Here is a 27,966-nt window from a genome sequence, read left to right on the forward strand (position 1 = left end):
TTTGTAATCAAAACAAAAGTTCAATTTTAAAACTTTCATTCCGGCCGCTTCACTATCTTCTACACCTCGACCTCGAGCGAGTCGAGTGTTTTTCTAAAGAGTGATACAATGTCGAACTACCACAAAGATTTTGTGGCCTAAATGTTGAACGAACCCTAAAAAGAAGGACGATGGGAGAAATTTATGAATTTCTCATTTTTTATAAATTGGTGACGATAGCGATTTTAACTCGGACATAAGCAGAACCTTTATATTCTCTCACTAAAACGTTTCTCGTCCTCACTCATCTTCACTCTCAGCCGAAAACCCTACTTCTCTACTTTTCTCTTCCTATTTTATCGGCAGACAGCATATATTCATATAGATATATATAAATTATTTATTTGTTAATAAGTTGAGTCAATGGAGGTTTCAGCAAGGCAGAATAAGCAGAAAGAGCAGGATTTTTTGGTGGCTTCAATTTCGCAGCTTTCGATTTCGAACAGCACTTCACCGCGGGTGGTTGCGAAATTCCACTACGACTCGGGAGTTGCGGAGCTCCGGTTCGACCCGGAATCCGACCCAAAAGCCTCTGTTCACTTCGATCTCCACACTTCTCGGGTCAGCAAGACTGATTTTTAATCATGATATCTGTATTTAATTTGAGGTTTTCGGTCATGTTAGATTTATTTTTGGGTTTTAGTTTGATTTGAAGTTTTTGAAGAATAGTATAAGATGAGAGTTTCTACAGATATTTTGAGTGGTCATTTGTGATGTTTTCAACGTTTATTTAAGAGCATTTTGTATTTTATATATTATTTTTGATGATTGCATTTTTTTGGTTAAATTTGTAATCTATTGATGATATATGACGTGCTTATTTCAATGTAGAGGAAGTGATCTGATCTTTGTGCTGCTCATGAATAAAAGATAGCGGAAGAGATTGAAAACTGCTCTGTTTATTTTGTTTCTTACATTAGAAGCTTAGAAGATAAAGCAAAAATCAAAGTGAACTTGGTATTACTATGTTTAGAAAAATTGAATGTTCAACGTATCTAAGATGGGAAAACAAGGACCAGAATATTCCTTTGCACTCTCTAGAAAAGGGATCTTAATTTTAACATTTCTAAATGGGGAAAATGGGGAAAAAGTAGTACTGCAAGTTTTAAGAATTATTTAGATTGCTCGAGCCTATGATTTTCTCTTTTATTTGGGATTTAGATACCCTTTTTCTTTTAAATATGATCAGATGTTTCACTGACACTAGATAAAAATAGCAGGTTATATGAAATATTTTTCGAGTAATTCTATGATTTATTTTATTGTGTATTTTTGGGATGGGTTGTTCTAATTCCTTTTGATTTCTGTCCAGCTTTTCAAGTTAAGTCAATCTGAATCAGTATGTATATCTGAAGCTTCTGAAACAGATAAAGAGGTACGATATTTAATGCATTACCTTGTGCCTCATGTCATACTCATTTTCCTATCTAGTTACTATATGAATAATTGGAGGCGCAAGGAACTTAAAATTTGAGTTGTATTACCTAGACCATACTCTATAGCCCTATATGTTTTACTGGTATTGTATCAAGAGAGCTCCTTGGAAGCAGTTTAAAATCCTCTTCTGAGATTGAAATTATAGCCTGCTTTGGAAGTATGGTTTTTTCCTATTCTCTTTTGTCTATTTAGATTGGAATATATGTGAATAAGTTGCAACTGAAAAAGGAAACAATTTTCTATTTTTGGTTGGTATTATACAGTGAGAATAAGATTTATTTATTATTATTATTATTTTTTGAATCAGAAAAGCTATTCCAGGGGAATCTCCATTCAATTCAGAAATGAGGAGGAAAGTAGGAACTTCCATTGTGCGTTTGAGCAATGGAAGAAGGAAGTGGTCGTTCAAGGTTGGTTTGAAAAATTTTTGTTGATGTGTCTTGACAAATGTAAATGCAAGCCCTCTCCCTTCCATTATATCGGTTTTATATCCTTGCAACTCTTTCTTCATCGCAATTTTTCATATGCAGTAGTCATTATGATCTTCAGTTTGTATTTTGAACCAAGAATGTCATATTTTTGGGTGAAATTCTCCTTTAATTGTTATAATTATTTTTCCTAAATATTAAGATATTGAAGCGAAATTTATGCCTTTTTCTCTGTTTGAATGTTTAGCTTCATTTGATTTTCATTATGTTTGTCTGTAAGTATTTTTTGTTTGTTAATTGGGAGATATGTCCAAATTCTAAAAATGTTAGTATCCTTCTAAAGAGTTCTTCCAACAGAATAAGAATTTTGTAATGTTTATGTCATTAAGTACTTTGATTTTATTGCCTACCTTCTAACCATTAATTATCTAGCTAGAGAGAGAAAGAGCATTTCTTCATGGGACTCTGATCCTGCCCCTTTCCTGAGGCACAGTGGATGCATATTTATTATTGTAACTTACATTACAGGTACATAAGGGTATGCCTGCTTAGGTATGTGAATATATGGAATGTAGACAGGGTTTAGTTTATGATGTATAATCTCTCAATTTCTACCACTATATAAGTTCTTACATTGACATGTTATAATGATATGTTGCTATTAGTGAAATCTGTTGTGCGTATATGCAGGCTTCTCAAATTTCTCAAATATTTGGCACTGTCTTATTTTATTCTCACAAAATAGGATAAAATATAAAGACTGCAGAATAACTGAATAAGGAAGGCTTACGTGGAATTCTGTTTCTACAGGTTCAGATTTTCCGAATGGGACAGCGTCATCATCTCAAAGCAAGTTTGATGACAAAATAGAGGCATCATCTGCTAAAATGTACTTTCATTACTATGGACAACTTCTACACCAGCAAAATATGATGCAGGATTACGTTAGGACAGGTTAATCTCTAAGTAGTGTTGTGTATCTCCCTTTCAATATTTTCTTTCATTCTCATTTTGAGTTTTTCTGTCACTTCAAGTTTTTAAAGGCTTGTGGACCTTTTTTATGCAGCTAGAAACGTCACTCATACTGTTGCAGTGGAAGCATATGTCTGTCTATGTGGATAATTGACATGATATATGTTCCTTTTGCAGGAACTTATTATGCTGCAGTAATGGAGAACCGTGTGGACTTTGTTGGCCGTGTAGTTGTTGATGTTGGTGCTGGTAGTGGCATTTTGTCATTATTCGCTGCTCAGGTTCTTTAGTATATGTTTTTTGTACTTTTTACATCGATTAGGCTGATTGCCATGAAGCTCCTTAACATTGACTAATACTGGTTTGTTTACACACTCTTCTCTATCTCTCTTTATTAGGCTGGTGCAAGACATGTTTATGCTGTGGAAGCATCAGAAATGGCAGAATATGCTCGTAAACTTATAGACGGTAATCCGTCTCTTGGCGAAAGGATCACGGCAAGTGTCAACTTGTTGAATTTTTATCTCCGTGTGAAAATTTTTATTTTTTCTTTAAAATTTTTTTTGCCCCACAATAACAGCATCACATCTTTTGTTCATTACGTAGGTCATTAAGGGTAAGGTAGAAGAGGTTGAATTACGTGAGAAAGCAGATATTTTGATTTCTGAGCCAATGGGTAAGCTAAGTTCTTTTTGCCTGCTTCTGTCATTTAGTGAACAATAACATCTTGGTTAATGTTGATATGTATTTAGCTAACTTAATACAAAGCAAACATGCACGGGAAAGTTTGTGTGTGTCGTGTGCATATGTGTGCATGCTTAAGCAATGCATATTCCCTTTTACCAAAATCTGAATTCTTTTGAGGTTCAACACGCATAAAATGCGCTTTCAATAACAAAATCAACTTCAAATTTGATGGCTGGTTCTTGAGAACTTGGAAAAAAATAAAAAATGTAGGCAAGCTCTTTGGATATAAAAAACCTGAATGAACAGTGTTCACATGCATGTGCTATAGGATTTTTTTTTTCTTTGGTGCCTGTGAAATTCTTTTTCTTGTGGGCAAGGGGGGGTTGTTGACTGACTCCTTGTGCGCTTGCCCGCTTTCAGATGTTAATATTTTTAGTTCTAATGATGCTTTGTTCAAATCTTCGTTTTAGATTAATTATAGTCTGAAATATAATCCATAGGTATCTTATTAATGACAGTCTTAACCTCCTGCAGGCACTTTGCTAGTTAATGAGAGAATGTTGGAGTCCTACATAATTGCAAGAGATCGATTTCTTGTTCCAAATGGAAAAATGTTTCCAACTATAGGAAGGTGAATGTTGCTATTCTGCTGTAGTTGAAGGGATACCTAAGACTAATTTATCTGCATAAGTGCCGCGTTACTCAAAGAGAGGAAAATGTTTTCTGAGTTTAAAATATGCAATAAATTGAAAGTTGAAAGAGTTAAATGATTTACTTCATAAAATTTTCTCTTAATTTCCTTTTTGTGTTCTTACTTTTGCATTATGTACATCTCTTTTCTGGAAGCTATTTATTTCCTTGTGCATGTTTTTATTTTCTATCGTATCTTGATGCTTCACCTTGTCTTTGACATATCATGAAATGTGTTTCATGCTTCTCATGCGTTTAACCGATCTCTCTGGATTTTCAAGAGAACGAGTCAATTATTTATTGAATAGTTATATGTTCTGAAGTTCATCCCATCTCTAATTTCTTAAGCTTTTAGATACCGTGGTCAACAATTTATGATCTTTATAATGAAAGTAGGGAATTTGACAAAGGAAATTTTTTTAACTGTATAAAATATTAGTTCCTCATCCAACAGAAGAATTTTTTTACCTGATGGTTTCTCAATAATTTAATTCATATTATGCATGTTAAATTTGGTCCACAGTTTACCAAAATTGAGATATTATTTACACTACATTAAGTCATGTTTCTTATTCTTCTAACCTTTAAAAATCTCCACAATTCTCTAATGAAGGAAACACAACCTTTTGAGCTTCATCCTCCTACTCAAGAGGTAATATATGGATTTCTAAAGATCTAGTTGATGATAAAGCTAATGCCTATTACGGAAAGAAACAAGCTGATGGTCAACATGAGAGTCCTGGGGTGAAAATAATTTTTTACCTTTCCCAAGGTGGAATTGATGAAAATAAAATGCGTGATTACTATTCAGAGAAACAATTAATATAGGTTGGGATCATGGTTGAATGTAATTGTTAAATATATTGCAGCGTAAAATTGTGTAGTATTATTGTAGTATGACAACTATTACTATATGTTAAAATGTATTCTAATAATTATTACTTAAAACAGATTTTCCTCAAATTGATATTAATTGTTGGGATACTAGAAAATTATTAACTTTGAGACGATGACATGAGTTGGTGGGGTCCTGGAATGTTCTATTGAATATAGGATATTTTTAGTTCATTCAATTTTAATTGTAAGGGTGCAGAATGTGTACATTCCTTGTGCTTTTCGAGCGTAAGAGATGCCCTTTCTCTTGACTTTTGCTTGAGTAGTGGTTTATACATTGTAATTTGTTCTTTTCTTGTGCCTGATATTTGTACTTGCTTGCTCTTGCAGAATACATATGGCACCATTTAGCGATGAGTATCTATACATGGAAATTGCGAATAAGGTAAGAACAAATTTTTGCTTCTGAAAATGATAACTTAATTTTTTTTTTTTTTTTTTTTTTTTTTTCCTTTGGGGAGGGATTGGTCCTCGTGCATGGATTTCTTATTAAATTGCTCAATGAATGGGGCGACAATTTTGGGGAGATTTCTATATGCACACAAGTTTGAATTGTCTTGAGAGCATGTTGTTGTTTTGTAACCCAAATTATTCCCTTCATATTGCATTTTTTCTGTTGAAAAAATGGGGATCTAAAATTTGTTATTTCCATCCAGGCTTTGTTTTGGCAGCAACAAAATTATTACGGTGTTAATTTGGCTCCTCTGCAAAGTACTGCATTCCAAGGATACTTTTCACAGGTCTCTCTTATCTACATCTCAAATGTATTTGTAGTTTTCTAGCGGCAATGCTAATTGTTTGTGTATGCTTATTGCCTCGTTTTCCTATAAATACTGTAGGTCTCTACAAAGCTATGCAGTTTGGTTTCAAAGACATTGCTTAAATATTTGTCATATGTTCTGTGGTAGATCAAACCTGCATAAAATTCCCCGCATTTATCGTTCTTTAAAATATTGTTTCATCTAGAGCATGAATTATGATCAACTTCTCAAGTAATTTTGCACTATAAACATTAAGCCCCTGTTTGAGCCCCATTTTTCAAAAACTCATTTTTCTTCAATCCCATAAATTTACATTACAAGTAAATTCAAAGCGTTTTCCACTTTTTAGTCACACATTCTTCAAAAAATCACTATTACAAAATCTATTTATCCCAAAAATTGGGGCTCAAACCAGGGCTAAGAGATGGTTCTACAGAAATCTCTTCTTGCATAACTGTTCTGATTGGAGGTATAGTTATTTGGCGTTGCCTTTTTGATCTAAAAGTCTGTGTCAACTAGTCTGGCCACCAATCATGAAACCATAAAAAGGATATGCACAGACAGATGTCATATGTAGCAAATTCTTCCAACATTAAAAGTTTCTAGTGTTTATCTTTCGGAGAAATTGGCTTTGTCATCCTCAATTTAATATTATGAGAACTTCGTAAAATACTTGTTTGATATGAGAAATAAAGTCCACCCTTAATTTAGAATGAATATTCCTTGTGTTTCAATAGAATCCTTTATTTCAAGCCAAAGGGATAATTGCAAATTATTTTTAAAGAGTTGGTGACTGTGTACTTCCCATGGTTAGCATGTTGTTTGTGGAAAAACATTGACATGATGCCATTTTTTTTCCCCTTAAAACTACATTTCGCCGTTATGGCTCATAAATATGATAGCTGAAGCCTAATATAGGTTGACAAGGATGTGATGAAATATACATCTTAACTGTACAAGCCTGGATCATTGCTAAAAATAGTTTTAATTTTTAAATAGCAGCTGTAAGAATTATAGCCATGTATCTACTATTATCAGTCTCTGGAAATATTGTTTAACTTGTGGAAAAGAATAATGGTTCTTTGATGACCATTTATCATCACGAATTTGAAAAGCAGTTGAGCAAGAACATGAAATATATGGATCATCAATAAATAATTCTATTTGTATCACCATGCTGTTGTTTAATAAACTTGATACTATTGTATGCTGCCTCTCACAATCTATTTCTTCCTCTATGCACCTTGCAGCCAGTGGTGGATGCTTTTGATCCTAGGCTATTGGTGGCTCCTGCGGTCTCCCATGTGATAGACTTCACTTCTACAAAGGTTAATGTTTTTAATTAAGTTATATATCTGGTGATTATACATGCAACTTGAAACTTGAAAGTCTACAGAAAGATTTCCACATTCTTATAAACTGCATTCCAATTGTATGTTAACTCTTGAGTACTGCTGGAGAAAGGTCAGATACCGTCCTCAGATTCTCTCATATCTTTGTGGAGTTCGAAAATTAGACCTTTTTGAAAACCTGTACAATTTGGGCAACAAATTTAAGTTACTATGTTCTCAGCTGCTACAAAGAACTACAAAGTTAAATCCCCTCAAATTTGAATTCCGAAACATGGTCACGGAAATTTGATGAGTGTCTTGTCATTATTTGGTCTCGCTTCCACATAAATTGTCCATAGTTGTTGGATTGCATGACACATTAGACTACAGTTTCAAGGGTCATTGAGTTTTATTCAAAGGTTTCTACGATAAGTATCTATGTTTTGTGTGAAAACTTCCCTTCATTTCCCCTCTCATCTGCCCAGCAGAAGAGAAAAAATCTTGGAAGCGCCCAATTAATCATATGCTGGTAATTTTAGTGGCTCCATTCTTTGAAGTGTCTGGTGATGAACTAGAGACTAGCTCAGTTGAGAGAATGGGTCAAGTGGAATTGATTTGTTTTAAGTTTCCAAACTAAGCTCGCTAGACCATATAAGGTATGCGCGTTAGACTTCCTTGTTCCTAGGATTTGAAACATTTGGAATCTTTTGGCTGGAAGCAAATTCAATCATTGGGGGTGAAGGTTCCTTGGATCTGCATTTGAATGTGGTTGATGTGTGTTCATGTCTGGGGATAGTGTAATGGGGCATGCTAACCAGAGGGTATACACGTTTGGAAACTCTAGTGCTTTATTCCTCTTCTGATTCCATTTCTGGGAATATTGTGATAGGAGTTTAATATGCAATTTTTTATGAAATTGTAATCTTTAAGATTATCATTTCCTTAAAGAATGATACATTCAGTAAAGCAATAACAGTTGATTTTTTTACCCTTGTCTTCTATTTTGTGTCACGCATGCAGTAAGCTTCTCAACCTTTTAAGACTAATGTAATTTATATAAATTCATCTATTTTTCCTTTTTCAGGAAGAAGATTTGTATGAAATTGACATCCCATTGAAATTTGTATCTACTGTGGGCACCAGAGTCCATGGTTTGGCTTGTTGGTTTGATGTATTGTTTGATGGGAGGTAATTTTTTGATGCTGTACATGTTTACACTTCTCACTGTTTTCCCTCCATGAAATTGTGTGATTACCACTCGCCTTAGTTATAATAAATTCATTCATCTAACAGCACTGTGCAACGGTGGCTTACCACTGGTCCTGGTGCACCTACAACACACTGGTACCAGCTGCGTTGCGTTCTCGCCCAACCAATTTATGTGATGCCTGGACAAGAAATAGTTGGTCGACTCCATATGGTTTCCCATAAAGCTCAGAGTTACACCCTTCACCTAACATTGTCAGGTCAGTTTTTATCGCTCTTGTGCTATTCACGCAACAAATCCTGGATTTTGCTTTTAGTTCCTTTCCTTTTGCTTCCCTGCTTGGTTTCCTTAAACCAACTAGTCATTTATCTGAATAGCTAAAATGTGGGGCCCTGGTGCTGAGCAAGGAGGAATACTCCAGACGTCATCCGGAAAACTTGATCTCAAAGAGCCCTATTATCGGTTGTCTCAACCACAGGCCTATCCATTGCCACAAGATCAACAATCAAATCAGCTATTACAAACACAGGTATTGATCATTTCGGCCTTTTACTTTAGAAAAAATGTGGGATAACATAGTGTTCAATGAAGTTTGCCTCTACACCTGTGGCATTTCTTAGGGTTTTGAGCTCGAGGGATACACTAGAATAACAATCTCTGATGGTGAATATGTTCTGCAACATTCTTTTCAGTACCATTTCTACCCTTGTACAAAATATGCATGTTTGGTAAGGAGGCACTGGATAGTATTAAGAAAGAAAAAGAAGCTAGAATCTGCGTTACTATATTGTTCATTCCTTCCCAATACTGTGTAACGAACGTACGCTAAAATGGTTAGGTTGAAAACTAAATTTAAATGGTGTCCTGTACCAATTTTCAGCTCAATCTCTCTGTGTTCATCAAGACAGATATTCCGCTTTTGCTTCGAAAACATGTTTAGACTTGATTGTCATTATCTCTCTGTATTTAGCTCCAACAGCTCTGTTTTTCCAGTGATTGCCTCAAATTGTAACACATTGTAGTCTGATGTGCAAAGTGCATAATTCAGTCCGCTAACATCTCTCAGAGCATGTTTAGTACAGTTTGATATAGAACTGGAAATTATAAGAATATGATCTTAACTTTTTTTATTTAATACTATTCAGTATTGTGCAACCTGACTAACCAAACGAGTCGTCAGTGTACAGGCAATGTAGTTGTCGATATGCTTAACCCTACCCACAGCTAGGCAGAATACAATGGCTTTAGTGATTGTATTTCATTATTACTCCAACTCATTGTGTATCATTACAATTTATGAGGTTTTTAACATCATTTGCTGTTGATCTTTTTACTCGAGGTGCTACTATAATTAACATTTACATTGCAAACTGCAGGATATACAAATACAAGCTCAGGACGAAGAGGGGTCGGATTTGATGCAACAAACGCTTCAGGATTCTGGTGCCGAGCTACACTCACTCTGATGAATGATTTTGTAATTCTCTAATATTTGTAACTTTATTATAATCCATTGCTTAGCCATGCGGCATAATCAAATGCTTAGATTTTTACCTCTTTACCTTGTGTTGTATGTCAGCTCATTTTTACAAGTTATTGTTTAAGCAGTGCCAGACTATCTGTTTTGATGAATAATGATCTGAATCCAAACATAATGGTTCACTATAGTTCTGTTCTCACTTTGCTGGGAGAGCGAGCTAGTAGTTTTTGTCACATGCATTAGTATATAACCATCACTAAAAGTTGCCTGGTCGACTGGATTTACTTGAACCAAGAACTGGAAATAAAATCTTATTCCCTTTTTCGCTACAGTATCATTCATCTGTTTGTTAACAGATAAAGTTCGTTGAGGGCTTGAAACTTGAGTTCAAGTTCACGTCTTAATTTTCTAGTCGAACTTAATGTCAGCTCGAAAAAAGTTGAGCGTGAGCCTATGTCGGGAGCCCAAGCTAAATCACAATAAAATTTGAAGTATGATTGATAATGAAAGAGCTTCAGCGGATAAGTTTTCGATGAAAGTTCCCATAGTATTACATTTTAAGGAAAAGAAACAGTGTCCTTGCTTATGTTCAACTTCTACATTCAGAAAAACAGTAGCTTTTAAGTACAGCCAAATGTGCTTTACGCAGATTAATTTTCAATGGACTGAGAAAAGACTTTCCTGAATATGGCTTCGGCAACTGGAAGGAGAGACAGAAAAGCAACTTGAAGTTGTTCTGAACTGCTAATCCTAACAGAGATCTGTCCATTCAGCTTGTTGTTCAGCTGGTCCTGAACGTTCAACTTCGAATCCTGATAAATGGAGAGCTGAGATTGCAGGTTGCATCCCCAGATGAGATCACCTCTCCATCTCATTAGAGAGAGACCTATTGAGCTTTGATCATTACCAATGGGATGGTCCCATTCCCACCCTTGGGAGTCGAAAACTGGTGTTACAGGCCTTGTAAGAAGATGGGACGATGATTCTAGGAACCGGTATCTAAAAGACAGGTTGTCTCCATCAAAAGAGGGCGGGAGTACCAAATCCGGCAAGGGAACTGCTACAGCTGCTGTAGTTCCAGCTTCGTCGTTGACATCTTCATCCATGAAAACATGATCAAGTAAACCGTCTTTTCCTTTCTTCTTCATGTCCCTCAACCGTTTTATTTCTTCTCTCCACTGTTTCTTCTGAAGTAGTTTCACACGGTAATCATACTCTTCGAAGTATGATTTCCTCTGCTCCCGGCTTAACTTTGCAAACTGAAATTTATTCAATGGCTTGAATAGAGGGAGTTTGTCATAATCATCATCTTTGTCAGAATCAAATGAATACTCCAGCTCTATGTCTGAGTCATTCTCACCACCATTTGAGAGTTTTGGATGATCATTGGATTGCAGTAATGAAGATAAAAAGTAGGGGAGAGATGGAGAACGGATCCGAAAACCAAATAGGTTTGTATGATCCAAAGGATCGTGATTCTTTATCACAGAATTTACTTCTGATAAAATCTTCATAGAGTAACATAAAAGTAGAAGCTGTGATCTCCAAATTTCTCCGTTGGGGAGCATTGTTTCTCCATCTTTGTTCTTTTCGACAGAATGGTGATTTTCAACAAAAGCAACTGGCTTCATCACATGCATATCACCAGCTGAATGATTAATAAGTTGTTGAACAACCCGTGATTGTTGAGCAACAAATGCATCGTAACTTAAGGGATTTCCGGAGGGTCCATCTGGAAGAGTTGAAGCTGCATGTGTCAGAGCAATAATGACATTATGCCATATTGATGAGCCGAGATAGGTAGTGATAGACTTCAATATGGGCAAATCAGTAAGATCTCTGGTTTGGGCATCTACTCGGTCAACGTAGAGGACAACATCCGGTGGGCATTTCCTCATGAATTTCTTAATCGACAATAAAATTCTCCGGTTGATAGATTGCTCTGTGAAAGAAGTTCTGAGACCGGGGGTGTCCAAGATGCGGATTTTAACTCCGTTTAACGAGCCTATAATTTCTTTCACATCCATCGTCGCAGGCTCAAATGCATCAATCAACACTTTCTTCTCTCCAAAAATTGAATTTATGGTTGCACTCTTACCAACTCCAGTTTTACCAATAACCAGGATATTCAAAGAAAAACTCAGATGACTCTCAATCTGTTGTTCAAGCTCTACAGCTCTTGCTTTAGCACATTCAAGACTGAATCCTTGAGCAGAAGGCCTTCCTGCAGCAAGCGCTAGCTGATTCAGAACCTGTGCAACAACACGATCATCAGGAGACCGACCCAATCTATGGACAAGTCGCAAATATCTCTCTCTCATCAGTTGTAGTTTCTCAATCTTTTCCATCTCTTCTTCAATTGGAGATTCCTCGGAATCACTGCCCATTGTGGCCTCGGAATGCCTCAAAAAACTGTGATTGCTCAGTTGATTATTATTTTTCCGAGAATCCAATATGAAGTCCTCTAGATTAGCAGGACGCTCCAAAGAGAAAACCTCGGTTCCATCAACAGACGAGAAATTTATGCTGCCACTGTCTGATGAAGCACCTGTGCCTGCCTTCAAAACTGCAGCCAGTCCAGCAGAATCAAGAATTTGTCTCCCATCAATTTCTCTATCAGAGTTTACCTCTTCATCCGAAACCGTCATGACCTGTCGATCGATCTCCTCTGATTGATCTCTGGAACTCCGTCCACCAGCAACCGAAGTAGAAGGTAATCTATGTTCTGTGACTACAGCTCGTTTATTCTCATCACGCAAAAGTGAATTGTCAACCTCCCCTAGAAACTCAATTGCGCCATTGTCCCCTTCATGTTTTATCTGTCGCTCTAAACTGGAACTGAGGGACACGTGTGTATCAGGACTATCTGAGACAACTGATTCATCATCTATTGCACCACCTCGACTGAAATAAACTGAATGGCCATGAAAGGAAGATACAAGCTCCCTAGCTGTCAGCAGTTCATCGATCACAGCTGCATCATTAGCTGATTCATTTTTTCTGGGAGTGATGTAGTCACGAGATGCCATGGTCCAATTAACGTTTTGCTTGCATCTACTTTCAGTAGCATCACTTCGGGTGAGGACAACATTTTTTGCAACGTCAATATTACTGTTTTTACAGCTCCCATCATCCAAGGAAACAACCTCGTCCATGTCCAGCAAACTCATTGTTTCATGAGGAAGAGTCCGATCTACTTCCAAGGTATGAAAAGCATTAGTTCCCAGTGACTCAACATCTTTCGTTTCCTCATTTCCACAACTCGTAAGATCGTTGGACATTCTACTATGATCCGAATTCACACACTTTTTCTCATCAATTGAATAAATTTCTTCATTTAATTGCATCGCATCTTTGTCGGACGATTCTTTCGAAGAATTACATTCTTTACTCTCCAAAAAAGACCTGCTTTTTCCTTCTTCAATAGAATCGGCACCCTTATGAACAGTGTCCTCCCAAAAGCGACATCCTTCATCTTTAGAATTCGAAAAACCATTTAAAATGTTGTTGGAAGCTGAGTACTCGACGAACTCAGGTTTTACTGCTTCGTGAGGTTTTGACTTATCACCCTCATCTTCATAATTAGAACTTGAAACACCATTTGAAATGTTGTTGGGATCCAAGTCCTCGAGAAACTCAGGTTCTACCACGCGGTGAGATTGTGACTCATCGGTTTCCTCTTCATATTTAGAGCTTGAAACACCATTTAAAACGTTTTTAGGAGCCAAATCCTCGACAATCTCAGGTTCTACCAAATAGTGAGACTCTGACTCATCAGATTCCTCTTCTTCGACATCTAAGATTCTAACTTTTGGGGCACCGTCCACTCTCTGCAGCATTTCAGCACTTGGGACCCTAATAACTGCAGAAAAAACATCATCTTCCATTGCCTCACTGTGCGGAGAATCATCGTCACTGTCTCCAGATACCAGGGCAATTGGCATGACCATTTTTGGCAGCACTGAGATCCCGATATCCACAACAGGTGTTGGGTCATTCTCCAGAATGTCTTCATCAGTGTTAACCACAGAGAATGATGAAATAGAATCACCATGTACCGCAACATTCACCTTATCTTTCATAATCGCTTTATCTCTATCATTCAATAAAGACTTATAATCATCAAACTCGTTAACACTAATCATTTCTTCAATGATTTCATCATCTGAGCTTTTCACAAAAGGCCTGTAATCATCATATTCATTACCACTATTCCTTTCTTCAATGACTTCTTCATCTGCGATTTTCACAAAAGGCCTACTAAATGCAAATTCATTAAAATCATCACTTCCTCGAACAATTTCACCATCCGGGTTCTTCACAAAAAGCCTAGAAAAAGTATAATCACTAACATCACTACTTCGAACAATTTCTTCACCTGGGCTCTTCACAACAGGTCTTGAAAACTCATACTCGTTAACAAAATACGTTTCTTCACGAACTACCTCATCCGGGTCCGTCCCAAAATGCCTCTCAGATGCACTTTCAAACTCGTCTTCACCAATCACGAATTCCTCATACTCCGTCTCACTCCCACTATTATAACTACTAACAGAACTATTTTTATGACTTTTGGCTGAAGTAGAATATTCAAAGTCAGAATCATCCATTGTGAGGGGAGCTCTAATACCTGATAATGAACTGGAAACGGGGATCTTTGGGGCCATTTGTGTAGTGGAAAGAGGGACACCATGAAGCCTTGAGTCCATTTTTGTACTACAGGTATTTATTAGTGTATGGAAAAAGCAAGAAATCGAATGGGGTAGTAAATCAAATTTCCATTGGAAATTATGGGTGCTTTGATTAGGGTTTCTTTATGGATTTTTTTAGGATTGTTTGTTTGTTTATGTTTGTTTCATTTGAGGTTATGATTGTGTTACGTTGGACATTGCGTTGGTGTGGTAAGATAAAGTACACATGGAACGAGTTTGGAATTTGTAAAGGGTTGGTGGGGTAAGGGGTTTTGGTTTTAGGGTTGAGGATGAAATTCTTGGAGTTGAAGAAATTCACGTCTGCGCCGCTTCTAATTCTAGTGCCTCTACGACCACACAATAATTTTGTCTTTTTAGTTGTTTCAATCATTACAAGTGTATCGAATTTCCAATTCAAAACCTCCTCCTCCTATTTTTTATCCTCAAACCTATAATTTTTGTATATATATTCAAATAGTATACAAGAAAATATTATTTTACTCTATTTTTAACCAAACAAGAGATAGATATGAAATGAAGAAATAAAAAATTGAAATGACTTATAAAGCCATCTCCAATATCAAAATTTGAGGTAAGTTTTGCCAAAATCATTCTTAACAATTTATTTACTTGAAAAATTATATATATTACTAAATAAATAATTACGTTAAATTAACAAAAATATTAATTCGTTAATAAATTTTGAAAAAATAATGCAATACATTTTGAATCTCGATATCATAATATTACGAAGTGGAATTAGTGTTTTAATTTAATTCTTGAAATTCGTATATTCATATCACAAATGATCAGTTAATGTATTTTGAAGTCCAATGTGAGCCTTTTTATCCTTGATTTATCTATGACGAGAAAGGAATTCTTGAAATTGATTGTGTTTTATTATATTTTAAAACTTTTTGAGTATTTTTATTTTAATTATTTCCTTTATTATTATTGATTACATGATTAAAATTTATTGCAAATACACATAATAATAATAATAATAATAATAATAATAATAATAATAATAATAATAATGAACACAAATACCTGAACAAAATTTTGCGCAAAGTGAAAAGAATGACAAAAATATATTTAACCATTTTGGTGTAAAATGATGCGACGATTAGAGATTCTACAATTCGGTGAATTTTGGTACGATGAGGATGGATTGGAGATTCCCTAAGCCCCCTCACCCCATTTTTTAGCTGTTATGCTTTGACGACAGTATCGTGTACAGTAAAATTAGGAAATAACATCGAAATCATCTCACACAGATTTGTTCTATCCTTCATGTAACAAGCTAGTACGCTAATGTGAAGAAAAGTTCTCTATTCACTGGTAAAGTCTTCCCATGATTTATTGTCTTTGCTATGGGAGTGTCTATTGGCCTGTAAAGATTCAAACCATTGTTGTTGGCAAGTATACATGACATTAGGAGTTTTCATAGTTTAGTTACAATTTATCATCGATTTCATTTAAGGGTTTAACACGATCATGACTCCTATAATAGAGTACATGAAGAGAGAAGAATTTCATTGGACATAAGAAGCGGTCAAAGCATTTAAATTGGTTAAAAAGCGAATAATAGAAGCTCCAATCATGTGCCTTCTTGACTTCTCCAAAGTTTTTGAGGTAGAATGTGATGCCTCCGAGTAGAAATAGGTGGTTTCCTAAGCTAGGAATGCCACCCTGTTGGTTATTTCAATAAAAATTAAATGATGCCAAATAACAATACTCGACTTATCATAAGGAATTGTATGCGGTTGTGCAGACTTTACGGTATTGGCATCATTACTTATTACCCCTGGAATTTGTCCTTTATTTAGATCACAAAGACCTCCATTACCTGAATTCTCAGAAAATGTTGACTTCTATGTATAGTCACTGAATTGAATATTTACAAGCCTATTCTTTTGTTTTGAATCATAAGAAAAGCATTGAAAACTAAGCAGCTGATGCTTTAAGCCATCGTATTTCCCTTTTGTCTATCATAAGTGTTAAAGTCATAGGTTTTAAAATACTTAAGGAATAATACAAGTCATATCCTAATTTTAAAGAGATTTTTTTACCTTGCGAAGTGGGGTAGTCGGATACTACTTATGGTTTCCATCTTGAGGAGGGATATCTTTTTTGGTCCAATAAGTTGTTTATCCTTCGGACCTCAGTACGAGATTTTATAGATTGGGAAAGTCACTACAAAGGCTTGACCAGACATTTTGGACGAGATAAGAGCATCGAGGAAATTGAACGTCAATTTTATTGGCCTCGTTTGAAGACAGACGTGCTAAGATAGTTAGCACACCTATCAGTTGTCCAAACAAAAGAGGTAAAACACTGGTCTCTACATGCCTTTTCCAGTCCTTAGTTGTTTTTAGCAAGATGTCAGTATGAATTTTGAGTTAGGACTCCCATGTACTCCAAGAAACATGACTCTATTTTTGTTATAATGGATTGTTTCTTGAAAATGACCCACTTTATCCCTTACAACAAAACTTCTGATGCGCCTTAGGTTGCCTAATTGTACTTTAATGAGATTGTTGAGCTGTATGGCCTTCTCGAGACCATTGTCTTTGTTATGGATGTTCAGTTCATCACTTTTGGAGAACCTTGTGGCACGTGGGTCACTAAATTAAAATTATCCACTGTATATCACCTTCAGACTGATATTCAAAATGAAGTTGTTAATCGTAGTCTTCGTAATCTATAAGGTGTCTAGTTTAGGAAATCAGAGGAATTAGGCTTTAATCCTCCCTACATCCCAAGATTTCTTATAACAGTTCTGTGAGTTGGTCTTTAGGTATGGGTCCTTTTGAAGTTGTTTATATTTATAAACCTAGGAAGCTTTTAAACTTTATTCATATGTCATCACGTACTAGTGTGTCTATGTCAGCTGAGGCATTTGTATAAAATCTCCACGACTTGCATATTGAGATCAATAAACAACTTGATCAATAAGTAAGTGATGCATCATATAAACTTTGAACTGATTTGCATAAATGACATGTTTAATTTAATTTTGAGGATTATGTTATAATTCGAATTAGATCGAAATAACATCCTTCTGGATCTGCTTTTAAGTTGTAAGTTCGTGGTGCTGGTCCTTCTAAAATTTTAAAATCTGTTGGTCCAAATGCACATGGCATTGATCCATCACATTTCGGGTACCATTCTACTTTCAATATCAAATTTATTTGTTTGCAATGGCCGTTTTAGTCCCTCCGTTGATCTTTTTCTACCTTCTATCAATGGAAAATCTGTTGCTATTCCTACTTCAATATCACGTGTCACGGCACATAAAAATAAAATTGATGCTATTTTAGATGAACGGATTGTGTTGACTAATGATGGAGAGATTCAGTGCTTCCTTGTTTGTGTCAGCAACTTGATCTAGATTTATTGGAGAATATAACATTACAGTATTTCATAGTCTGGCGAACAGCAAATTTAAGAATTAGGGAATTGATCATATACCACCAAATAGTAAACTATTTTCCTCACATACAAATCATGTAAAACATGTTATTTACATGAAGGAATCCTAAATTCATCTTCAGAGCATAAGCTAAATAGATGCTACTTCCAAATTCAATGTTAAAACAAATCCAACTAAAATAGGGTCTTTTGGGGGACGTCTACTAAAATTGGAACAATACAGAAAAGATTATCACAAATCGAGGTATGGTTCCATTTTCCCACTAAGAGGAATTTTGACTATTGCTTGAGCATGAATTGCTGGAAGATTAGACTGGCAAAAGCTTTGCCAAGACTCTTGCTTCTGTTCTTCATTCTCTACAAGTGCTTCGTATGAAGAAATCACAATACTTCGAGCCGCCTCTCTTGCCTCCGGGAGTTTGTCATTTAACAAATTTGCAGCAGTTTGAATCAGTTCAGCCAGCCCAAATTCTTTCATCCCTTCCAAATCCTAAAAATCACACGTTTTTTTAGTACAATATATCCCCAAAAGCCGAACAAAGTGAAGAAAAGGGGATTCATGCAGTCGACCCTAAATTCTCTTGAACGTTCATACACTACTTACCATCTTAGATACACAGTTAGAAATTGAAACTGCAGCTTTTGCTCTGACTCTGAGATTAGAGTGGCCGACATAGGCCCGGAGTTTACGAAGCAAAAGAAGAGGGCTCATGGATTCCACCATTGTCTTCAGTGTCCTATCTGCTTCTTCACAAACAAATTTCTTGTCTTGAGAACCTTTCAGCAATAGTTGCAACAGCTGAAGGGGTAGAGATGGGGGGTGCAAATCTTACATCAGAGACCTCAATAGCAATTCATAAACAAAAGTTTATCCTATACTAACCAAGATTAGAATCTAACTATATTTATCCAAGAAAAAGTACAATCCATAAACAATATGTGGGCTGAAAATTAAATCGTGTATTCAAATCTTAAACAGAAAAAAACAAAAATTTATCATAATAATTTATCAGGATTATTAACTAACAATGTTTATCCAAGAAAAAATCACAACCCATGGACATTATTTAGGCTGAAAATGTCAATATTATTTTATGCAATTCTCTACAAGCATTTAACAAAACTTTAGCCTATACTTGAGCAGAATGTATCCAAGAAAAAGGCAAAATTATGTATAATTATGTACCAAATTGTCGAAGATGTTAGAGATCGCCGGTTCAAGTAATTTTTCCCCCAAGGCCTTGAAGATATCCGAGGAAGCCATGATAGAGGTCTTGCACAAAGCACTTCTTGGATTCTTAATAGCCTTCACCATAACCAGCATCACCTTTTCCCTACATCCCCATATTCATTAACAAATGCAAATCCCAATTTGACTTCATAAAATCTGAATTAGTAAATTAATAGCATATTTAACCCGCTTAAAGCATCATTTTTTTATGCTAGCACCTTAAAATGGTGCTTTTAAGCAGATCCAAATGTGCTCTAGAAAAGAAGAGGAGGCTTACAAAACTGGAAGCAAGATGTTGGAGTGAAAAAGTGCCAACTGTCTAGCATCATTCAGTGATTCACAAACCTTCAACCAATCTTTTGACTCTAACCCTCCAACAAGACCCTGAAAATTTTCAAATAAGTAAACACAAAAACAAACATAAAAATCAGAAGTATCTGTTTCTTGAAGAATTTCTATATCAGAAAATTCATCAAAAAGGCGAAAAAAATAAAAGTACCTGAATTTTAATATCTGGATCAGGGAAGGGTTTCAGATTTTCTGAGGGGACATAGTCAATGGAGGAATCTGCAGTTATGGGTGGTGGCATAGGCACATTGTTTTCATCGTTTACACCGAAATTGGGCTTCTCCTTATGGGGTGGAGCGGAGATTTTGGCTTGCTTTTTGGGTCGTTCCGCCGTTATGGGCAATGCATTATCAATCGGCCTCAATGCCATTTTCTTGAAAGTTTCCTTGAGACTTCAACTACTACTTTGAAGATATAGAGAGTGAGAGAGAGATGAAAATGGCTATTCCGAGAGGAGGGATTTAAGAAGAAGAAAGTGAAAAGATTGGGCAACGGTCATTTGTGAATTTGAATTTTCATGGAATGGGCAAAAAGGGAAATACAATTATTATTCACAACGGTCACTTTTTAAAATCGACCTTTATCTATTGTGGGAAAATTGTAGCAGCGATCCCAAATCTTCGAATTTTTGTAGATTTTACCTTAACTTTCAGTTTGTACCACCAACGATCCCAAACTTTTGAAAAATTAGCACATGACCAAGAAAATGTATTTTGATCAAATTTAGAGGGTGTTTGGAAAAATAAATTTTAAAATAGCAGATTGATGGAGAATGTGTAGATAAAAATACGAAAAAGTTTTTTTACTTATGGATAATTTTATTTTAATAAAGAATGTTAAGTTCCAAAAAAGATAAAGAAAAATGTATTTTGATAAAAATGAGAATCAAATAGGATTGTGTGTTTTAAATTTGTTTCCTCGTTATTCTTTTTAAAGTTGTTCTTGAAACAAAGAGGAATTCGGATTGACTAAAATAGGTTTTGCTACCCTTCACCCATACCATAGAAGTCAGCGCGAACGTCCCCATCCCCGTCGCCGACGGAGTTGTTCCCACCATTGGCACCATGTTCGGACCCATCTTCACTCCCAAATCAATTATAATCCAAAACAAACAACGAATCAAGGCTTATAAATAAAAACTAATCAAGGAAATAAATAATTACAATGGTGGGTTTGGTGAAAATGAAGATGATTGGAAGGCAAGTTGAGATTTGAAAGGAAACGAAAAATGGAGAGAAATAAAAAAAAAAAAAAATTGGGGGGGGGGGGGGGGGGGGGCGGGGGGTCAAAGATAGGAACTTTTTCCAAGAAATGAAGTGTCATATGTTAATTGGTAGTTTTTTCTTTAATTTTAATTGTCAATGAAAAAATCTCAACTATTTTTGTTTTTAAATGACTATCATCGAATATGTTCCTATAGCATAATTGCCAAAACGTGCGGATTATAATGGTTTAGAAGGCCAATATGGCCCTGTAGGGGTTTGGGATGAGTGGGGCTGAATGGGTTGGGGAAGATGAACTATTAATTTATTATTATTATTTTTATTTTTATTTTTGGTTTTTTTGTTCTTTTTCTTTTTGTTTTAATTATTTTATGTGGAATAATGAGGAAATTATCATTTTACCCTCTAAAAATTTGTTCAAAATACTTTCTTTGTCAATTATCAGATAAATGGATGGATCGTTTGGACTTCAAGTACTAATTTTTCAAAGGTTTGGGATCGTTAAAATTCAAGAATTTGGGACCGCTATTACAATTTTCCCTTCTATTATTCCTTTGTATCCTTGTCAAATAAAGTCTCAATAAGAAGAATATTTTCAAACAGGGTAATGTTATTTACAGTCGCTCACTATCATAGTCGTCCTACGTGCATATATGTGACGGTAAGTGATTTGATGCATTAATATGGTATTTTTTTATTAGTTCGTGCATCGAATTATTAAGTGCCATATATATAATTTCAAAGAGCATTATTCTTTCAGATAGCATAGTATAAGAATTATGTAATGAGAATAAATATATAAGGAGTGGGCCAAGAAAGTTTATGACGTTGGGGTCGTGCCTCGAAGGGTCATGCAGTGGTTCTAAATTGCGTTTACAATTAAGGTAAAATTTCATAAGTAGGAGTTTAAATATCGCACGTTTCAAAATCAAGAAAAACAAGTTTCAAATTTTAAAAATCAGTTTTTTATTATTATTAATTAATTATTTATTTTTTTTAATTACATCTATTTAGGTTACATTATCTGTACAGTTTTGTCACAAATTAACGATTTAGCTAGTGATATATTATTTTTTGGTCACAAATCAGAAATTTTACGTCACGAATTACTTTATGATCACAATTTAAAAATTTTGTAAGTCACAGTTTGTTTGTTGATTACAAATCAAAAAATTAATTAGTCACGAATTAATTTTTAATCACAGCTTATCAATTTATTGGTCACAACTTATTTCTCGATCACAAATTAAAAATTTTATAAGTTACATATTATCTTTTGATCATGAATCAAGAATTTTATAGTTTACAAATTATTCATTGGTCACAAAATCAAAATTTTTATTGATCACAACTCATTTATTCATTGCAAATTAATGGATTAATTGGCCATGATTAATTTTTTGGACACAATTTAATCAATTGGGAGTTACAGTCACAATTTTTAGATCACATATTATAAATTAATCAATTATTAATCACAATCAACCAAATAATTAGTCACAAGCATCCAACCACATTTCTTCCCAACACCACAACCACCATCACTGTGACATTACCACCACCTCATGACAAACTGTCAACACCACAACACACCAACAGATTCATCACCACAACAGAGAAACGGCACCACTGGAGCCACCACCATCGTTGCCGCAACGACCACCATCAACATCAGTCATTACAGCGACCACCACCACAATCGATCGCCACATCAACCACCACCATCATCATCAGTCACCATCGCAACCACCATCTCCACCACACAAATTAGGGATTAAACGACCACCACCCCCATAGCCACCAAACAAAATCGAATCCAAATAATTGAATGCTACAACACTGAATCACCACCACCACCGCACACACCAATTACCACCACCACATAGCACACCTCCACCAAACTGCCAACCACGCTCCACTCAAAAAAAAAAGGTAGGAAGAAAGGGGAGATTGACAGCGCCGCTTGCATATCTACAATGATGAGTGCACTAGCACCACTGGCCGCTTGTCCCACGACGACGGGCGCTTGTGGTGTGGTGTTGGCCAGAGTAGTTCCATCGCTAGCTGTCGAAGTTTGAATTGATGAGAGGAGAGAGGAAGAGAGGGGGGCGAGCTGGCGAGATGGAGAGAGAGAGGAAAATGAAAATAAATTAAGACCGGATAAAATTTGTATTATAATATCTAATATTTTAAATATCTGATTTTTGAACAATGAAACCTTCATTATGATTTTTAAATATTGATCTTGAAAAGTAGGTAAGAATGTAATTTTCACATTAGGTATATCAAGTTTGACTATAAGAGTTCAGAGTTCAATTAGAAAGAAAATAAAATCTGATCATAGTATGTTTCTCTTAGCTCTTCTTCCAATTTTTGCTACGAATTAATGAATAACTATTCCTATTATCATTGACCGTGTCTTTATATTTTGTTTGTGATACCTCTACCAGATATATGATAAAACTTGGTGGATTGTTCTTTCTATTTAGTGAGAATTAAAATTAGATTTTTAATATATTTTGATAAAAGTTTTTGAAATGTGTGATTGAAAAGTTGTTAAACTTACAAAGAATATCATTAATATTGATTATTTGACTTTGACTCAAATTAAAATCTGAGCCAAACAGGACGGTCCAACCATATTAATCCTACATGCTTTCAACTGTGCAATCATAAAAATGCAGTGTCATATTGTGTCGCCGAATCAAATTTTTGTATTCTAGGTTTAAAATTAATCAAATAGAATGAATGCCCATTCGCAATAACAAAAGCATAAGAAATTTCTGCATAAGTTCAATTACCAGCTCATGAACAAGAAAGTTTCAAGAAACATTACAAATGATGCCGTCTAAAAGTTCATAAAATTATTCCTGGGAAGCATAAAGAATTGACAACAAAAATACTCTTTTGTGTGTGCACGCCTGCTAGCATGCAATTATTGAAGGTATAAATAAAGAAATTACAAGAAATGTTTGATACAAATGAAAGGCTAGTAGTGAGACTCCTCGTACACCAACTTCTCGAACTTTGACTCCCAACAACAGACAAACTTTTCTTCGAGTGTTTACCATCCCGCAGATGAGCAGAGATGGAAGCATGACAGCATGCGGCCAACTGAAACAACTCCAAAACATGCAAGGTTTCCCACAAAAAGGGAGATCACCCTGAGCCCCCCACCCCACGCCCCATGCAACCCCCAGAAAAGAAGGAAATGTGAGACCGTCTATTGGTCCATCTATTCCCATGGTCTTGCAAAGGATGTATGGTATTGAATATGTGTAATGTCTATGCATGTACTTCTGTATGGTCAGACAACGAGAATGTGGACTGACTAGGAGCTGTAGAACACAAAGTTCGAGTTCTTAACTATTTTAACAGGAGATATCAATGAAGATACAAGGGAAGACGGTCAACAGATAATGAGAAGCGAATTTGTGATATCTGAAAAATGGACTAAAACGTTCTTCCATGGGAACCGAGTGCAATAATTTGACAGAATTGCTGGTATAATGAATGTTCACAAGCCAGTGTTAGCCCATCCACTTATAATTTGTTGGCTAGTCGAGAGGTACAAAAACCAAAGTGAAACGCTAACTTTATCATTGACAATAAGACACTCATAATGTTACGAGGATCTTACTGCATGCTGTGACTTGGCCGTTTCTCTCAATACAGCACCCACAATTGCTGCCTGCTCGAGATATTCAGCTTTATGTAATGAATCCAAAAGTATTACGCAAGTTTTGGTGTATATATTACAACCCTTCAACCGTGTTTCTTCAAACAACTGATATGCTTCCATTGCCTTATTTGCAAGGCTCAACCCTTCTATCATAGTATTATAGCAAGCAGAATCAGGTATACCTCCATTTCCTTTGAACCTCTCAAAGAGTTTATCGGCCTCCAATATATTACCAGCCTTGGCAAGCCCAGATATCATGGTGGTGTATGTGATTGTATTGGGTTTCATCCCTTGTTTTTGCATTTCTTGCCAAAACACGAAGGCCTTGTTAAATTTCCGAACCCGACAGAGCCCGTTTATGAGTATGCTATATGTTATGGCATTGGGTGTGCATTTCAAGTCTTTCATCGAATTGAAGCAGACGAGGGCTTCATCTATTTCCTCTGCCTTCACAAGTGCATCAAGCAAGCAATTCCATGTTTGAACATTTGGCATTAAACCTTTTTGCATCATTTCTTCCATAATTAGATATGCTTCATCAATTCTACCCACCTTCCCAAATCCATCCAGAAGACTGCTATACACCACTACATTTAACTCCACACCAGTTGCTTTTGCTTCTTCAAAGAGCATGTAGGCTTCATCAAGCCTGTCAATCTTAGAAAGTCCATCAATAACAGAACCGTAAGTAACCACAGTAGTTAGGAGGCCCTTTGCTTTCATCTCCTCTAGAAGCTGGTAAGCTTTATTAACCTTACCTGATTTACAGAATCCATCAATTACAGTGTTATACGCAAGAGTATCCAGTACACATCCCTGTTCCTTCATTGCATAGAATAGCTCATATGTCTCACGAGCAAAGCCTGCTTTTATGAGGCCATGGATTAGTACTGAATAACTCCGTGTATCTGGAGAAAATCGAGCCTTAATCTCCTCAAATAAAGCTCTGCCTTTCTCTGTTTCACCAGCTTTGAATACACAATCCATATAGGTATTAAGTAGTGTAAGGTCAGGAGAAACGCCTCGCCGGACCATTTCCTTGTAGACCTTGTGTCCATCCTCCTTTCTGCCAGTCTTGAAAAAGTTCTTTATGAGGGATGTATATGCAATTGCGTCTGGTATTAAATCAGAATCTAACATTCGTTCATATAATCTGTAAGCATCATCTACTCTGCCGTGCCTACCCAAGCCATCTATCAGAGAACAAAATGTAATTTTATTTGGGATACAGACTTTATGATCCATGCTTTCAAAAATAGAACATGCTTCGTCAAGTTTGTTAGCCTTACACAATCGGTCAATCATGATGTTAACAGTCATTACATTCGGAACCAAGCCAGCTACCTTCATGGCATTCTGAATTTCAAAAGCAGCATCAAGTTTTCCAGCCTTGCAGAGCATGTCTATTAGAATGTTATATGTAGAAAGGTTAGGCATAGCATTGTCTTTCATCTCCTCAAACATTCTTAATGCCTCTTCTACCTTCCCTTTCTTCCCAAGGCAAGTAAGAAGACTATTATAAGCTATCACACTTGGTATGGACCCCTTTGATCTTTGCCTATCTAGCAAATTATAGGCTTCGTCAAACTTTCCAACAGATCCATAACCCATGATCATTGTGTTATAAGCATATGCACAGGGAACAGTCCTATCCTGCTCCATCTGCTCAAACAACTCAACAGCTTCGTCCAGTCTATTACTTTTGCAAAGTACTCCTATCATGCTAGTATAGGTCACATCATCAGGTGTGAGGCCGTGGGATTGCATCTCGTGGAAGAATTTCCAAGCCATGTCTACTTTGCCAACCTTGCCAAAGCAGTCTATACACACATTATAGAGAACAATGTCAGCATCAAAGGAATTGCTCTTCATCTCATCTAACAGGGAGAGGGCAGCATCAACTCGGCCCTCCCGGGCAAATACACGAACCAAAGTTGTGAACAAATGTACACTAACTTCATATCCTAATTCCTGCATCTGATTAAAGAGGGTTAGCATGAGATCCGGGCTATCGGGCTTATGAACTGTAGATAGTGCACCTATAAGAGTTGTGTACGCAGAAAATGCCGGGCGGAATTTAAACTTTCTCATCGTTTGGATAAGATCAAAGGCTTCTTTCAGTCTTTGACTCTTCACAAAGCTGGACACTAGCTCCACACAAGTTTCAAAAGATGGGCCAAATCCAGCGAGATTCATTTCTGCCAAAACATGTTCAAACCAGTCAAGTTTCTTACTCCTGGCCATTACTTTAAGGAGTGAATTGTATGCTTCCGGACAGTGCACTTGATCAGTCATCCTCTCAACCCACCTAAAATAGTTCACAGCTAAATCAATGTCCTTCAACCTCCTCAAGACACCAATGACCATATCTGTATTGGGTTTATCGTCACACAAAGACAAAGATTTCTCTATGGAAGGTCCCCAAGGACCACTCTGTAGAATTTGAATCACATTATCAACCCCTTGTCTAACACTTCCAAATCCTCTCGAACTTTGACCCCCTCCTGCAATAGCATAACAAACGGCCCTTTCTCCCTCATCGGAGGGGTTGTTATTTCCCATATTAACAAAAGAAACAGACCCCTTTAGCACATCGGAGGGTCCGTTATCTGAAAACGTGAATCTCTTACAAAACTTATGCAGGTGAAAGGATTTGAGCTGGGACTTATATAATAACCCTGCAGCAACATGTTAAAGCAGCGAGAGATACTTAAATATTCTGAAAAAACAAAACAAAATGGAAGTAGTTAAATATAATACAACAATTTCATACTCCCCGTCCCGATAAAGCAGAAATACAAAACAAATGGCGACGAATTCAAGGAGTTGGAAAAAATATGTGAAAATATCTTTACAATTTGTTCATTAGCTTAATAAAATACAGTTAATCGACAGTAAAGAAGAAAAAAGAAAACATTTTTTAGACAACGACCTCGGTTAATCAGGAGCATCCTCATTCTAGAACAATGGAGCTGTTACTACTTAACCCTTTTGCCCATAGTCTCTGTTATTGAAAACATTGAGAGGCCAGTCATCAAACAGTAAACCTACCAAATGCACCAGCAGAAAGAGATTCAGTAACTTGTCTACATACATATAGTACAGAAAACATTAATATTCGAATACGATTGAAAGGACATACAAAACTATTACAGAAAAAAAAACATTAATCATTCACGCATCACCTGGAGATTGGGAATTATGAATAGATAGAGTTCTTACAAATAAAACGGCGGTGGAGAGAGTGCTACGAGGAGTAGAAGGCCGACGGCGCGGCGGAGAGCGGCGAGGGAACGGAGGTGGCGGTGCTAGGAGTTTGGGGATACTTAAAAGCCTTTGTCGACAAGATCGTTATTGCTATGGACTTCATACGACTCTAGCCAGCAGATATATTTAATTTTTTATTTTTATTTTTTTTTTGAAGACGGGG

The 27,966-nt window shown here is 36.1% G+C and overlaps 4 protein-coding genes across 5 annotated transcripts; 1 reads left to right on the top strand and 3 right to left on the bottom strand.

Annotated features, from left to right (window-relative positions):
• Positions 1–213: 213 nt before the first annotated feature.
• Positions 214–10,113, top strand: LOC111382343 (probable histone-arginine methyltransferase 1.3). The gene is made up of 15 exons (XM_023006283.1): positions 214–600; positions 1,352–1,414; positions 1,784–1,886; positions 2,715–2,858; positions 3,054–3,157; positions 3,275–3,373; positions 3,483–3,552; positions 4,098–4,194; positions 5,478–5,532; positions 5,804–5,887; positions 7,159–7,236; positions 8,324–8,427; positions 8,533–8,705; positions 8,824–8,975; positions 9,823–10,113. The coding sequence occupies exons 1-15, from the start codon at positions 403–405 to the stop codon at positions 9,910–9,912; spliced, it is 1,614 nt and encodes a 537-aa protein (XP_022862051.1). The 5' UTR covers positions 214–402; the 3' UTR covers positions 9,913–10,113.
• Positions 10,114–10,423: 310 nt separating this feature from the next.
• Positions 10,424–14,906, bottom strand: LOC111382342 (translocase of chloroplast 159, chloroplastic-like). The gene has a single exon (XM_023006282.1). The coding sequence runs from the start codon at positions 14,633–14,635 to the stop codon at positions 10,577–10,579; it is 4,059 nt and encodes a 1,352-aa protein (XP_022862050.1). The 5' UTR covers positions 14,636–14,906; the 3' UTR covers positions 10,424–10,576.
• A 3,157-nt stretch (positions 14,907–18,063) lies between these two features.
• Positions 18,064–20,084, bottom strand: LOC111382347 (TOG array regulator of axonemal microtubules protein 1). The gene is made up of 5 exons (XM_023006289.1): positions 19,783–20,084; positions 19,561–19,667; positions 19,239–19,386; positions 18,657–18,851; positions 18,064–18,542 (listed from the first exon to the last, which is right to left on the bottom strand). Exons 1-5 carry the CDS (start codon positions 19,999–20,001, stop codon positions 18,285–18,287), a joined length of 927 nt encoding a protein of 308 aa, XP_022862057.1. The 5' UTR covers positions 20,002–20,084; the 3' UTR covers positions 18,064–18,284.
• Positions 20,085–23,642: 3,558 nt separating this feature from the next.
• On the bottom strand, positions 23,643–27,905 carry LOC111382341 (pentatricopeptide repeat-containing protein At3g06920). 2 transcript variants are annotated; one of them, XM_023006280.1, is made up of 3 exons: positions 27,759–27,905; positions 27,469–27,583; positions 23,643–27,214 (listed from the first exon to the last, which is right to left on the bottom strand). In XM_023006280.1, the coding sequence occupies exons 2-3, from the start codon at positions 27,491–27,493 to the stop codon at positions 24,480–24,482; spliced, it is 2,760 nt and encodes a 919-aa protein (XP_022862048.1). In that variant the 5' UTR covers positions 27,494–27,583; positions 27,759–27,905; the 3' UTR covers positions 23,643–24,479. The 2 variants fall into 2 exon arrangements, with proteins under 2 accessions (XP_022862048.1, XP_022862049.1); XM_023006281.1 differs by lacking the exon at positions 27,759–27,905 and having other exon boundaries at positions 23,643–27,255.
• Positions 27,906–27,966: the final 61 nt, after the last annotated feature.

The sequence above is a fragment of the Olea europaea genome, unplaced genomic scaffold (assembly GCF_002742605.1).
Source record: "Olea europaea var. sylvestris unplaced genomic scaffold, O_europaea_v1 scaffold2475, whole genome shotgun sequence".
NCBI lineage: Eukaryota > Viridiplantae > Streptophyta > Magnoliopsida > Lamiales > Oleaceae > Olea > Olea europaea.

Bases quoted from the DNA above. Each gene is read 5' to 3' on its own strand.
- LOC111382342 (XM_023006282.1), bottom strand. From the start codon at position 14,635: ATGGACTCAAGGCTTCATGGTGTCCCTCTTTCCACTACACAAATGGCC.
- LOC111382341 (XM_023006280.1), bottom strand. From the start codon at position 27,493: ATGAGGATGCTCCTGATTAACCGAG. The intron at 27,215-27,468 runs GTCGTTGTCTAA...ATGTTGCTGCAG, and splicing joins GATGCTCCTGATTAACCGAG to GGTTATTATATAAGTCCCAG.
- LOC111382347 (XM_023006289.1), bottom strand. From the start codon at position 20,001: ATGGCATTGAGGCCGATTGATAATGCATTGCCCATAACGGCGGAACGA. The intron at 18,852-19,238 runs GTACATAATTAT...CTACCCCTTCAG, and splicing joins CTAACATCTTCGACAATTTG to CTGTTGCAACTATTGCTGAA. The intron at 18,543-18,656 runs GTAAGTAGTGTA...TGTGATTTTTAG, and splicing joins CTAACTGTGTATCTAAGATG to GATTTGGAAGGGATGAAAGA.
- LOC111382343 (XM_023006283.1), top strand. From the start codon at position 403: ATGGAGGTTTCAGCAAGGCAGAATAAGCAGAAAGAGCAGGATTTTTTG. The intron at 601-1,351 runs GTCAGCAAGACT...ATTTCTGTCCAG, and splicing joins TCGATCTCCACACTTCTCGG to CTTTTCAAGTTAAGTCAATC. The intron at 7,237-8,323 runs GTTAATGTTTTT...TTCCTTTTTCAG, and splicing joins TAGACTTCACTTCTACAAAG to GAAGAAGATTTGTATGAAAT.